Source organism: Cylas formicarius, unplaced genomic scaffold, assembly GCF_029955315.1.
Source record: "Cylas formicarius isolate icCylForm1 unplaced genomic scaffold, icCylForm1.1 PGA_scaffold_10__41_contigs__length_53128322, whole genome shotgun sequence".
NCBI classification, from domain to species: domain Eukaryota; kingdom Metazoa; phylum Arthropoda; class Insecta; order Coleoptera; family Brentidae; genus Cylas; species Cylas formicarius.
This window is the reverse complement of record NW_026844214.1, coordinates 43,224,264-43,238,977: the sequence shown is the minus strand read 5'-3', so window position 1 is coordinate 43,238,977 and position 14,714 is coordinate 43,224,264. Positions and strand designations below refer to the sequence as shown.

General features: G+C 36.7%; 3 protein-coding genes across 4 annotated transcripts in view; all 3 read left to right on the top strand.

Annotated features, from left to right (window-relative positions):
- The window catches only part of LOC132705187 (ras-responsive element-binding protein 1-like), a 71,885-nt gene that overhangs the window by 25,308 nt on the left and 31,863 nt on the right, over positions 1-14,714 (top strand).
- On the top strand, positions 4,968-6,807 carry LOC132705273 (cell growth regulator with RING finger domain protein 1-like). Of its 2 annotated transcripts, none has more exons than XM_060675765.1 (7): positions 4,968-5,166; positions 5,222-5,373; positions 5,422-5,593; positions 5,644-5,797; positions 5,873-5,980; positions 6,036-6,160; positions 6,214-6,807. In XM_060675765.1, exons 1-7 carry the CDS (start codon positions 5,072-5,074, stop codon positions 6,419-6,421), a joined length of 1,014 nt encoding a protein of 337 aa, XP_060531748.1. In that variant the 5' UTR covers positions 4,968-5,071; the 3' UTR covers positions 6,422-6,807. The 2 variants fall into 2 exon arrangements, with proteins under 2 accessions (XP_060531748.1, XP_060531756.1); XM_060675773.1 differs by having other exon boundaries at positions 4,969-5,166; positions 6,247-6,807.
- LOC132705193 (DNA excision repair protein ERCC-6-like) lies at positions 7,750-14,319 on the top strand. Its single transcript, XM_060675653.1, is given in 14 exon segments — positions 7,750-7,921; positions 7,976-8,288; positions 8,337-8,521; positions 8,524-8,606; positions 8,654-8,806; positions 8,866-8,993; positions 9,085-9,440; positions 9,683-9,856; positions 10,184-10,336; positions 12,138-12,377; positions 12,432-12,635; positions 13,305-13,460; positions 13,533-14,115; positions 14,169-14,319. Coding segments are annotated over 14 exon segments (2,931 nt in total). The 5' UTR covers positions 7,750-7,852; the 3' UTR covers positions 14,303-14,319.

Genomic DNA, 14,714 nt, shown 5'->3' with positions numbered 1-14,714 from the left:
AAATGAAATTAATGTGTCTGGTTTTGTATGAACTTTTGTACTAATTTTCCTTCAGATTTTTTCCTGCTTTATTATTAACCAAAACCTTAATCGTAAAATACATCAATTTTTTAAAAGAACCACGCGACATAAGACAGCCTTAAACTTTTTCCCGAATTTTCTGACCAATCCAAACAATCAATTAAAAACCGACAAAACACTCTGTATATAAATCGAAATAATAGGCGCTACCTTTTTCCAAGGGCGGGGGCCGGGTACAGCTTTGTTGCGAGTTAGAATCATTCTGAAAAAAAAAACGCATTAAATATGAACAATTAATTGTTTATTCGCAAACGGCTTATCTGTCGAGGGAGAATTGATAAAGCTATCACAGACAGTAAGTTTGTAACGAAGTATCGTTGTCATCGACTATGTGGAGCCCGATCGGGAACTTCGTTCATTGTTATTGTAGTTCGCTACTAAAGTATCGACAATATTTTATTAATAATGAAAAGAGATTGCTCCGAAAATGAAAATTACATTTTTTATAGCTTCAGGGCGTATCTTTCTTATTAATAAAGCCAGCTTTCGTGACCCAAGGCTAGTTTTTCATGAAATGAAACAAATTTGAGGTCTATTCAACATGTGCATGCGCAAGATTCATTTTAAATTTCGTTTTGAACCAATTAGCTCGTCAGTAAGGTTACAGGAGTATTTTCTCCAAATAGGTCCCGATCCCGTTACAAGGAGTTAGGTGTGTGCACAAAGAGCAGGTTAGCGGGTTAGCATGCCTTCTTTACGAAAATATCATAGTCATCTGAGACGCAGCAATTTTTTACCGTAGTAGGGCAGTTATGACAATTCGTCATTATAATTTTAATTTCTGCCTCCTCTTCTTTCTCTTATGGTTACAGTTAACCCAAAATATTACAAATATGAGAAATTGGATATAATATACGAACAAACAAACCTACTTAAATATAGGGTGTTCCATAAAAAAAAAACTCACAAGTATAGTTTAGATATCAAAATTTGTGAGTTTCATAAGAACACTGACTACACCACTGGATACTACGTAATAAACGATATTCAGATCAGTTTGCACCTTTTCCATAGGTTCATGGAAAACCGAATGGGTAGAAATGCAAAAATTACGAAACCACAACACTTTATCGTTATTAATAAGGGAAATACGCCATCGTAAAACCATCAAAAATGAGACACTGTAAACATATTTTAACCGGTCACCACGATGCCTAAATCTATGATGCTACATGCCAGTAAACCAACCACGTTGGTGGGGAAACGCAGTTGGCAATTACTATTGGGTCTTAGTTTCCTTATCGCAAGAAAAAATACAATTTTGAATTTTAAAAATGGAGTAATTCTATTTTTACCAAAAATATTATACAGAGCCGAACAAAAAGTTATGAGCCATTGAGAGCGAAAAGGTCATACAGGTAGAGCCCCCAACAAGAGCTGAGTTAGGAACACATTCGGCAAAAATCCCCAGGAAGCAATTTGGTTCAGTTATTTCGGAAATAATAAAATTACGCATTTGTATTAACTTTTTACCTCGCTTTTTAACTTGAAAATATCTGCGTAATGTCAAACACTATTAAAATAACACGCCGTATATGTATTCTAACTCGAAAAAGACACAATTGAAGAGGAAGAGACCTTCGTGCTGTTTTCTACTCCACGAAATAATTTTTCAAGATGCCCGAAACTACGACAAAAATTTCGATGGCGCAATACTCACTTGAATATATTTTCTGTAAATGTTAGCGGCGAACTCCATAACGCGGGAATTTTTCGCGGAAAACTGAACGAAATATTATGTTATTGTCGCGATTTGGAGGCGTGTACACCGATATAACATCTAAAAATAAGCGCGCCTGCTTTATTATGGACGCTGCCAATATTTGAAAAAAAGACAAAATACTCTCCGTTGAGCGTCGAAAAAAAGACCAAACCTAAAATTTACAAAGAAAAGCGAGCAGACTGCGAACGCTATTGAATAAAAACGTATACGGTGTATATTTAAAACCGGCGGCGCCAGTGGCGTAGTTCGGTAATTACAGTAAAACAAAATTAGCATATACAGGGACTGAAACATATTTTTCTGGTAACGGTCAAATTTATGAAATGCCAGGAACAACTATGCGTTCTCCATTATCACCAATCATCGGAAATATATTTATGCAAGAATTTGAGAAGAAAGCCCTCGACACCTTCCACCTAAAACCAAAGTTATCGAGACGCTACTTTGAAGATGCTTTTGTTATTTGACCTCATGGTCAAGAATCCATCAGAGATTTTCTTAACCATTTAAACTCTATACACCCTAACATACGTGTTAACATTAAATTATAAACTAATAATAATTATCTCCCATTCTTAGATATTCATATCAACAGAAAACCGACACACACAGACCGATATCTGAACACATAATATCACCATCCCACCCAAAAATCATGGGTTATCAAACTCTCTTGTTTAGAGAGCAGTTAAACTGCATATATCTCCACCCGAGTCACCGAACCCTAAATTACACAATTACACTTTAATAATTTCCACATTAGAGGTACTAGGCGTTCCATTTCAAAACATCGCAAAACGTTTCACCCTTAAACCAGATTTACCACCAAAGAACAAAAATCTTCGACCCGTCAAAGACGAAATTCCGCTTGAGATAGAGTTTACTGCATTCCATGTATATACGACAAGGAATACATTAGAGAAACAGGACAAAAAAATGTAAATTAGGCTAAAAAAACATGAATCCGAACATCAAATATTTTTCTCTACTAAAGAAATATATGAGAAGCCATTGAAATCTATAAGCAACAAAACAATCTTAACCGCGACTCAGGTGTTTAACTTTCGCCAATATGGGAATTAGTCATCCGAGACAATGTTTAGCTTTGCCCTTCTCAAGCAATATATAAGAAGGCATGCGGTGCCAACTATTAGTCGTGATTTTAATTATGCATGTTTCGATTTCTCGAATATTTGGAATCGGAAGTGCTAATTTGCACAGCATAGTTTCACATTTACACCGATTAACATTTGTTCTTATAAACTTAATAGTTTTATGAAGCAAAACGAAATGAACTAGTTAACCCCGAAACCTCGAAAAAACAATTTTTCCTGTAGCTTCGTTATCGTGACCGAAAAGAGTTATGATTGACAAAATATGTGGTTGTGTCACACGCCAGTAACTATCTGGCGTTTTACAACTTCGAAGGTAATACTAAAATAACGTAAACTAGGTAAAATAGTAATTAGTTTATATTTTATTATATAATATTTTATACCGATATATATAAAAAAGAATTATAAACTGTATGGTACAGTTAAGTACCATATACTTGAGATTGTAACATGATCTCCGTTGTTGTACTCTGTACTGAGTACATTAAATAAACTACCATTAAATTTATTCAGATTTTAAAAGAAGCAAGAAAGATGCGAGATACATGCCGTACCTAGCACAATCCCATTGGTCAGATTTAAAATTTAAACCAATTAAACTTAGTGTTATTTGCGTGTACCAAGTATAACTGGGTTTATTAATTTGTACAATTTGCGAAAAATCATATTTCAATTAATTAATTAATAATCTTGAATGTAAAAACACATGAATTATTCACCATAATAATACACGTTTTAATCATTTTCTACGACTTTTCGCTTTTTGGAAGCTTTTTCTAGAAAACCAATATTTTTGCTTTCAATTGTTTTATTCTTTTTTGTGCAAAAATTTGTTAAAATATGTAACGTTAACTTATTTTTCTTTCCCACACTCCGTATGATAGAGCGTACCCTCTGTGGTTGCACTGTCTAGAACGTCTCTATAAATACACCTACCAAATCGGTCAGCGAGGGCGGATAACGTCGACAATGATCTAGAGGCAAATCCGTCCTAATTCAACCGCAACTAACCTAATACTATTATCTATGCCAAATAAACACATAAAAACCGGAGACTAATTGTACACTCGTCAATGGTTTACAGTTCATATTATAAGATTATAGGAGTTGATACCACACTATATATCCAATATATCACAACATAAAACGAAAAAAGAAATGCGTACACCTGCCTTTGTTTTGACGAAAAGATTAATTTTAATAATTCAAAAAAAAACGTACAATATACCTGGGAAAGTTCAGTGCTTCTAATAAGACCATCATCGGATGGAAGATGCAGAAAATATACACGAGCACTGATCAGGTTCAGAAATGTTTGTAACATACTTTTAAAAGTTTCATAGACAGACCAAATACAACCTGCAATGTTCAGATGCAAGATCAGCTTATGGTTTAAATGAAATCAATGAAAATGTAAGGATATATCCTTTTTTACATTCTTCGGAATATCGTTTGCCCGGATTTTGCGTACGATCCTACATTATTTGCTTTTTGTATTTTGTTTTAGTTCGTTACATTGATCAAAAAGTCAGTGGGGTCTTGAAATCGTTTTACTATGAGACTTTAAAAAGATTACTACTTGCCTCCTTATCTTCAGCATCAATCATTTCGAACAACTTGAAACCAATAACCTCTCGTAACGAACAATTGCACCAAATTTTTTAACGGTTTCATGTGCTTTTGGCACGACTTTCCGTTCAAATTCCGTTTAAACGCGCATGTTTCCTAAAGGTCAAATTATTGGCAGTGATGTTTGCAGAGAAAACATTAAAATTGTTGCAGGACAAATAACTTCGATCACACGCCCATTTCAATTGAATAATTATTCATTAATATTGTTTGGCATTAAAGCATTCGGTATTTTATAGTTGAATATAGTTCGTCCTTAATGTTAGAGATACTTGTAATCTTATGGAGAATGACTCTTAAGAAGAGATTACTGACGTCCTTTCTTTTACTGGTCGAATGATCCTGGCAGATTTGCCTACCACCAGATAATTAATTTAAAAAAACTCATTTTAATGCGGTCAGTTTTTGACAGTAGTAGCTTGTTTAGCAACAAAAAAGTTGATTTTGAAATCTACTATTTGTGATGTAATAACTATTAACGCAATCCGCGCTAACTATTGCTGGGGTGCATCAAGTCGCAAAGATGACTTCGTTAGATTTGACCCTGTCGGAATTTTCCTCTTTCTCTTTTTGCGCTGCGGCGTTGGGTTTTTGTGCCATATTTCTTTACATAACGAGGTAAGTATCGCGAATTTTACACAGCTTCTTTCACTAAGTAATCTTGTTGGTATAGGAATATGTTGTATGTCGGAGATCAGAGGACAGAGTGGGCTTTTCCGACTTCTGTTCAACGTGGGTCTCCTAAAGTCCCGCAGATGAACATGGTTCGAATCGAGATTCCATTCACGTTTAAATTACTGAGAGCACAGAGTGCTTCCTATGAAGGTATTTAACATCCTTAAACAAAAGCCAAGCTAAGGTGTCTCTTTTTAGAATTACAATTTTCCTTATTGAGTGAAGTGCATTATGAAGTGCACTGTTTCTGGGGTGTAAGCGTTAAACAGTTTCACTTGTTTTTGTGTCGACCCTGGTATGACATTAGAGACGCATTTGCTAGGGGTGACTTTTTGAATGGATATTACGAACAATCGGGCCTGCAAGCAGTGTAAGTTTCAAATTGTAAGCTGGATGAAAAAAATTGTTTACCTTCTACAGGAATGACGCGAACACGGAGGAAACATACACCGTTAGCTTGAACAAAACAAGTTCTGACTTTTTAAAATCAGGAACACTGCCTAGGAATTACTATCCTTTAGTTGTTATTGTGATTAGGAATGTAAGGGATCAAAATGTTCTTTCAAATGAAACGGTAATTATATATCACTAATCACTCTTTAAGATGTGAAATAATAATAACAAATGGTAAATATTGTAAATATTTTAGGTTGCACTAATCAACATAATTCACATAAAAGATTCAATATGCACTTTACCTACCTGTATTTTGGCCCAGTACCTAAAGCAGGCAAATGGGCAATTGTCTTCATTAAAGGTAAAGCCTTGTGGTCACACCAGCAACAATTTAACTATTGACTTTTTATTTTTAGCAACTTTATTTGTCCACTGAGAGTTTAAACTATGAAACGGCAAACCAGAAGGACAGAGAAGCAGAGCAGCAGTACTGTATAGTGTGCCAGTATTTTCCATTATCGAGGGCCATTTTGCCATGCAGGTAGACTGACAAATGGATCCAAATTTTGGATTAACACATTTTTGGTGGTTTAGGCAAACATGTGTCTGTGCCAACTGTTTTTCCAGATTAGATCGGTGTCCAATCTGTCGAGGCTCCATAAAAAGCTACTTCTGCATTAGAGATGAGCATTATATAACAGATTGCTCAAGCTCGAAGCAGATTCAAAGCCGTTGGTCACTTCTTGACTGGCTCCACACCTGGGATGACCGCCTGACTGATTTTCTTGGCTTTCAAAGATAGAACTTGAAATAGACCTTGTATAAGAAAATTTCTGTGATGTGAATGATAGTATTTGTTTTTTTTTTTTAATATAGTTTTCGAACAAAAACACTCCTTTACTTGTTCTAAAAGTGTACTACTGGAGTCAATTTATGGTATTTTCAGGCATTACTAAACAATATTCTGCTAATTTTTTAAAAATGTATAATAAATCTTATTAGACAAAGGCAAGTATGTGGTAATGAAGCATTTATACTCTATATTAACAATAACTATTAAGCAGCCAAATATAATATACAAAAGCAAGGCTTATACAGCTGCAAAAATCAATAAACAAACAGTGGCAATCTTAAACATTGTGTTAACTTCAACAATGCTTTTTCTGATCCAAAGAACTGCAAGCTGTTAATTAGTAACAAGTATAGCACAGGTAATCCTCATCGTTTAAGGAAAATGAGCAGTTCTTGCAGAAAGTGTTTTTGCAGTCGATGCAATCTTGCAGACAATCCAAACAGGAACTTTTTTCACAATAGTAGCATTTCGTTTCGGTTTCGATAGACACGGAGCAGTTGCAGCAGTGAAAGGCAATGTTAATCATTTCTAGCTTGGGGATCGGCTGAAACTGCTTCTTGCTCCCCTTGTAGAGTAATTGCAGCGTTTTTTCTGATGCAACGGATGTTATCTCCCGAACTTTTAAACCGGTCTTTAACTCCTGCTTTTTTACAGCTTGACTGGCTTCGTCGAATGGGCACAGGCGTTTCTTAGACATCACAGTTACCTTATTTCCCTTTTCAAAAAATTCAAATTTCGGCTTAACCTACAATTTCTAATTTATAAACGTACACAACTGTTAGCCAAGTTTGCTATGATCATTCGACCATTTACGACTTCCGTCGAGGATTATTAACTATATAGGCATAGAAATATAGAGGCCCTGTCTATGCCGATAATACAACAATTTGTGAATCAACTATGAAAAAAATTTGAGAACATCATTTCATACATGCGCATGCACGACATAGCTAAAGACAATAGCGGATTCAATAGGGAGTTGACAAGATACAGCCTGCCACTTGCCCTGTCACAGAATTTGAACTTATAGTTATTTCTTTGGTTGTTTTTAAAAATATCGTTCCCATTATTATAACACTTAATAGTTTTTTTTTTAAAAGAAACATGGCCAACTCATTCTAGCAGTGATGGCCAATAGAAGAATAAAGAAAATGCTTGATTCCGTTTTGTCTCTCTTATCAAATGATCCTAGCAATCGCGCCCAACATTTTTTGTGAAACGCATAATTGACTTGACTTGTCTCTCTTATCTATAGTTGAATTTTATCGTAATTGATTTGGCAGTGGGTGGTAATTGCCATTCTGAGCTTTAAATTGATATAGGTTATTTATTTATGTTCTTTAACTAATTTAATAAAAAAAGGTGTCATATTATTCCTTCATGATTATTTTGAAAATTCCGAAAATGTTTGCCGAAAATTCAAAAACATTTACAGCTTCAGATATGAATGTTCGTATAATCGCTGTTTGTTGAAATGGAATTTGTATATTCTTATTTTCAAAGGAAATTGAAGAATTAAAAAATGATCAGGGTATTCAGGTATGGGGCCAAAGTCAGGAGTCGCTGGAAAATCAAGCTGCTCTAGAGCTGGCGTTGATTACGAAAGAATCGAGTCATGAATTCTCAGATGCGCCCAATACATGCCACAAAAAATTGAATGTCAGTATCAGTACACAAGCTGAAGCTCCTTTAGAATCCCAAACCGTCGAACTCCAGCACTCCATTTCAGAGCACGACGATGATTTTGAAGAGCATTATTCAGCTGCCGATAATAATTCTGGCAGTGAATATGTCCCTTCAGCAGACGACACTTCAGGTGATAATTTTGAGCTGCAATGGATAGCATGTTAATGCGTGTTTGCAGATCATGACAGTTCAAAAAGGAAACCAAAACGACCAAGCAAAAAATCTTCAGTTAACAAGAGTGCAGGTTTAAAAAAAAGTAAATCCCCACTAAAAAAACCCATTGCAAAGTACAAAGACGACGCATTGGTGAAAAATTACAAAGCGAGGCTTGACAAGTATTATAAAAAACTAGAGGAGCACAAACACTTGATGACCTTGAAGACGAGTCAGATGTTGCCCTTAGTGGTGGCCTGAAAGTGCACAGAGAACTTTGGGAAAGACTCTATGGGTATGTTCCTCTATGTAGCTCTTTGCATATTTTATATTTTATGACAGTTACCAGCAGGACGGTGTCGAATGGTTGTGGGATATACATCAGAAATCCGTTGGTGGTTTGTTAGGTGATGAGATGGGCTTAGGCAAAACAGTTCAAGTGATTGTCTTCCTGCATTCACTGCAGTACAGCAGGATTATTTCGAGCCACTGCAGGTTAGTAGAACAAAACTATGTAAAACGAATCTGTGATAGTTAGGTAAGTATCATTGTAGGTATAATGGCTTAGGGCCCACAATGATTGTTTGCCCAGCTACAATTATCCATCAGTGGGTGAAACATTTTCACGAATGGGCACCGGAATTTAGAGTCGCTGTTCTTCATCAATCCGGCACCCATCAAGGTAAATAATAACTGATGCACGTGTAAATGTCTCTGTCAGTGTTAGAGCTTATGTTTGCTATGCCTATGTAAATTATTTTATTAACTGTTAGGGAACAAAACGGCCTTCATAAAAGACATGAATCAATCGAAAGGAGTGATAATAACCACTTATGCTGGTCTCCTTAAGTACAAGGGAAACTTTGCGGAGTACAACTGGCATTATCTCATCCTCGATGAGGGTCACAAGGTAAGAAACCCATCAGCCAAGGTGACCGTAGCGGCGAAAGGATTAAGGACGCCACACCGTATCATGTTAACGGGAAGTCCAATGCAGAACAACTTGGTGGAACTATGGAGTTTATTCGATTTCACTAATCCAGGGATACTTGGCGATTTGGCCACCTTCCAGGAACACTTTATAAGCCCGATTTTGAAGGGTGGTTTCGCTAACTCCAGCTCGATGCAGGTATTTAAGCAAAAAATCCTTGATCAAGATTTATTTATGCTAATGTTTTTCTTCAAAATTAATTTAATATATACAGAATGTGCAAATATATTTAAAATATGTCTGAATTGTGAAAAAATTTAATCGCACCAGCGATTGCCTTCCAGATTTAGGTGAAATGGAAAAAAATTATTTAAAAAATTAATTTTAAGGCGAAAAAATGGCAAAACAAATATGTCAAGTAATAATACATATTCCCGTAGGAGGCGACCGCTCTGTCAGTTGCATCCACTCTGAAAAACATAATCTCACCATACCTGCTGCGGAGATCAAAAAACGACGTGCAAAACTACCTCCAACTCCCCAACAAGAGCGAGCAAGTTTTATTTTGCACTTTAACTGACGATCAAAAGGACCTGTACAAGAATTATTTGCTGGTATGGTCAATTGCCAACGTAAAGGCAACACAATTTCCGATTTTGAACGCGCTGGATTGCAGCAGCATTGCATGATTGAAATTTCAGTATTACTACACAAAAATTACTTCAATTTATTAGGAGATAAAATAGGAAACCTAACCCATCATTTTTTTGACAGCACCACTTTCTGTTGCAAAAATGACCGCTCTCTGAAAAAAATAAACATTTTTTAATTCTGTACATTTATGGGTTTGGGCGTCAAGAATCCGGTGATCCATGGAGATCAAAAATTTTGTTACCTCTTTGTGTTTCTTCAAATGAGAGGGCTCACCGGTCGCTTTTTAGGGAGAGAGGGTGACCTCCATCATCGACAATGGTTCAAGAACTTGGCGCAGCGAGAACGCTTTAAGGGCAAACATGCTGGTCGCCATAACCGCATTACGAAAGTTATGCAACCACCCGGATTTGTTTCTTTTCGACGAAAACGAAGCTAAAAACGTAGGTCGTATTTGTGTCACCCCGAATTCCCAAAATATAATAGAATTATTTACTTTTAAACATTGCGTAGTTGGCCAACCAGTGTTATATAAATGACGCGCTAGTTTCGTGATGGGATGGGTGGAAACAGTTTTTATAAATTTTACTTTATAAGGTACAACTTTGGAACCGACAATTCATGTGAATTTACAACGTGAGCGTGAAGTTAAGAAGCAACTAGCTATATTTTAATTACTGAGAGTCTGCACTTTATCAACATGTAACTTCTCCCCGTTAAGACCGAACTACCCTTCTTCGGGATTAGGCCTACTTTTCCATCGATGTACCCATCATCCAAAAGAAGTGAATAAGTTTCATACTTATTTATAATTTATTAATGATTAATTTTTATTTAACTTTAAGAATTTATGTTTTCTTTAATATTTTTTATAGTTTATAGTTTAAAATTGCGCGGCAACGGCAACGAAATTTCTACGGGCGACTTTTTACGCGTTCCCTCTTTTTTTTTGGCCCATAACTTAATTTTCGGGTCGAGCGGCAGTCGATAAAAACCACGCTGTTGGAAAGGTAGTTTTCGCAGTGCTCTTTCCGCTTTAGCTTCCTGTTTTGCATTTCGCTAGTCGTTAATTTTGCCAAATAACATTTCCGCATCACCATGAGGTACCCGGAAGACGAACCCAGAATACAAGGCAGCTCCTTGGCACCAAGGTAAGTCGCTACAGTTATTTCGTTGCCCCGCTCGGCTTACATAGTTTTCATTTCAGTCCACTTAACCAAGAAGGATTAGGAACAAACCGATGTAAAGGAATAATGTCTACATACTGAATCCTTTTAAAGTTACTGTTTTTTCTTTAATATCGTTAATTTTATTTTTTTGTGTTTCCAATACAGTTCCAATAGTTTTTAAGTTATCCAGTGGAATCATATCCAATACTAGCGGGTGAAAACTATTTTCTTCATTGTTACTTATAGCTGTTAAATAGTTAAGATTTGGAAGGTGAATTAGCTTAAATTTCAGTTTAGACTGTTGATAAATTCTTAAAGTTGTTTGGTCCAGTTTTACTGCACAATCTGGGGCAAGTTCCACGATATAGGGTTCTTCAAGCGAGATTTATTTTTTCTCTTGTCCACACTTTCGTTCAGTGACTAATTCTGTTGGGACAATTAATAGGAAATGCCTTCTTGACGATTTTTATAGTTTAAAATTTGAACTAATTCGAGTTTCATTTATTAATTGCTTCTGCCTATACGTGCCAAACATGTGGGGTTGTACCCGGGACTTCCTGTGCTAATCGTTGTCCAGGTCCCTTGAATATATCGGTCGAATTTATAACGCGAGCGCTTTGAGGTTAAGAAGCAACTTTAAAACATCGAGAAACACGGCAGAATGAATTGTACTTGATGCACTTATCAGCAACCGATTCGGGAAAAGCTATATTTTAATCATTCAGCGTCTGCACTTCATTAAAATGTAACTTGCTTACGACCCACCATTTTGTTCTTCTATATCTAATTTACTTTGCTATTGTTTACTCTTTGCTTTTACATAGAAAATTTTGAAATATATTTGTCTTAGATAGTAGTAGAAAAAGCAAAAAACTGCCACATTTCAATTAAATAATTTAGGGAAACTAAAAGAAAAGATAAAATAGATAACTCGCAAGCTTCTTTAAAGTCTAGTCGGGTCAACACGAATAAATATTGTTACAGTTCTACATCTGAACTAAAACGAGTTTGATTCACGCAATGTTTGTTGTGTGTGTGTCAGACGAGTTCTTACTGACCGAGTTAACGCCTACAGGACGACGCGGACCTGCCGGACAGTTTCGGATATTACAAAAAATCGGGTAAAATGGTCGTTGTGTCTGCGCTGTTAAAAATTTGGAAACGTCAACGTCACAGGGTGTTGCTTTTCTCGCAAGGCCGATCTATGATAAAGATTTTCGAACAGTTCCTCGTCCAACACCACTATACATACCTGAAGATGGACGGATCGACCAGCGTCGCCTCGCGTCAGGGATTAATCGACAAATTTAACCAGGTATAGGCTTCGTGCATCGTCGAAAACATCACAGCTTTGCATGGATGATTACAGGATTCGAGCTACGACGTGTTCCTGCTGACTACCAGAGTGGGCGGTCTGGGAGTTAACTTAACAGGCGCCGATAGGGTTATCATTTATGACCCGGATTGGAATCCGGCGACAGACACGCAGGCGCGGGAACGCGCCTGGCGGATCGGGCAGGATAAGTCGGTGACCATCTACAGGCTTCTGTCTGCCGGTACCATAGAAGAAAAGGCATGTCTCGACACTAGGTTTTAGGAGACTGCTGTTCGGTCCTAAGTCATTCTAATGGGTACTAACTTTAGGTGCTCGATGTCGGCTGCCTAAAGCACACGTAACTAAATGCAACCTCAAAATGGTGTCAAAAATTTGTGAGAAAACAGCTTTTTGCCCGCGAATCTTTTTTTCTTGTAAGAGACTGATTCTATTAAGGGACACCCAATTGTATATGTGAAAAATAGCATTAGAACTGCTTCAGCCAATTCTGTTTAATAAATTTGGAGCAATTTCCGTTCCATACTTCTGTTTTTCCATACATTGCCATAAAAATTGAGATAGTTTTGGGTAGTTAATAAATGACAATAAAAACAATACATTAGAGGATTTCAAATAAAAATACATGTTTCTGTGGTAACTTGTGTATTCAAAACATTTACTTGGGGTAATCAAAATAAGTGATTGGGACAGTAGACTAAAATTTTGTATATGAAAAATGAATATATTGCCTTCACGTTTCTCTCCCTACTAAGAGATAGTCGAAAATACAAATGGTGCAACAAAGTGAAGCTTGCATGTCCCCTAGCTTTTCTCTAAATTTTACTGGTTCCCTAGTTATCCCTATTTTAGACGAAGTTTTGTGTTAATATCAACAATTTAAGGCAGTAATCTGAAACATTTTTCCAGATGTACCAGAGGCAGGTGTGGAAGCAACTGTTAAGCAATAAAATATTAATCGACCCAAGCACTAACAAGTTCTTCAAGTCGTCGGATTTGTTTGATCTATTTTCGCTGCCCTCGGATCCGAAACCGGAGACGACCAATATATTTCAGGAGTCCAGGGTCAGTGGCGGCGCCGTTTGGAATCATATTATATAATAATACGCGGGTGCGTTTTAACGTAATCTATTTTAGGTTAGGCTGCAGGAAAAATACAAGGAAAAGCAAGAATCGAGGGCGAAGAGGAAACTGAAAAATCGTCAAACGGACGAAGCGTCGGGCGAGTCTATATTCACTGAAGAGAGGGTGGAGGCTATGAAAGCATTGGCTCGCCAAATCGCCAAAGGAATTACCGCGAATCCTGAACCTCACACACAGAAGGCGGAGAGACTCTGTTACCTAACGGAGAAACAAAGGTTGAGAGAGTTGACACCGCCTGAACTAGTAAAATATAACCGGTTAAACTTCAATGAGCGCAAAGGCGATGCTGACGAGTTGGTTGCTGGTTGCAGTTTTGAAAAAGCCTTGGAGGCAAGTGCCAAAACGTCATTGAACCAAAAGATCGCGAAAGAGGAACGGAAAAGAAGAAAACGTTTGAAGAAAGCGAGCGTAGGACCCGAAGCGAAAAGAAAGAAGACCGTAGACACGTCTGGTAAGATTGATGGTGTGGATGTGACGGGTTTGGTGAAGCGTGAGGTTCCAAAACGCGAGAAGAGGTCCAAGACTGGGATGAAGTCTCAAGACTCATACATATTGGAACATTTGTTTTCAAAAAAAGGTGAATATGGGCTAAAGTGAAGAGTTTAGGGGGGTTTCGAGGGATAATTTTAGGGGTTTCGGGAGCTCTAGAACATGAATCGGTAGTCAACCAAGGAGTTCGTAAGTATACTTTGAAGATACGCGAAGAGGCCGAGCGGAAGGCGTCGAAAGCATTAGAGGCGCTGAAGAAGTCAAGGTTTAAATAGTTGTTAATTTTTCTTATAATTTTTGTAATATAATTGTTGCATTTATTTATTTTGTTTCATTCTATTTTTCTTTTAGGGTTTATACACGCTATTTAAAATAATACAATAAAAAAGTGATAAATAAAAGGCAATATAATTTTCCCCATTATAAAATTAACCGCGACATTTTCAATGAAATGAAAACTCGTAAATTATACGGGTATTATCAAAACTTTTTGTAGCTTCATCTGAAAAAAGTAAACTAAAAGTGGCAATTAACTGGATTCACCAGAATAAAAAATTAATAATCGGCGACCTTATATAGAAGCAATTCAATTCAATTCAATTATGCGTTTCACAAAAAATGTTGGGCTCGACTGCTAGGATCATTCGCCCATTGCCGACTTCCGTCGAGGATTTTCGCTTCTGATCA

Bases quoted from the DNA above. Each gene is read 5' to 3' on its own strand.
- LOC132705273 (XM_060675765.1), top strand. From the start codon at position 5,072: ATGACTTCGTTAGATTTGACCCTGTCGGAATTTTCCTCTTTCTCTTTT. The intron at 5,594-5,643 runs GTAAGTTTCAAA...TACCTTCTACAG, and splicing joins CAATCGGGCCTGCAAGCAGT to GAATGACGCGAACACGGAGG. The intron at 6,161-6,213 runs GTAGACTGACAA...TTGGTGGTTTAG, and splicing joins AGGGCCATTTTGCCATGCAG to GCAAACATGTGTCTGTGCCA.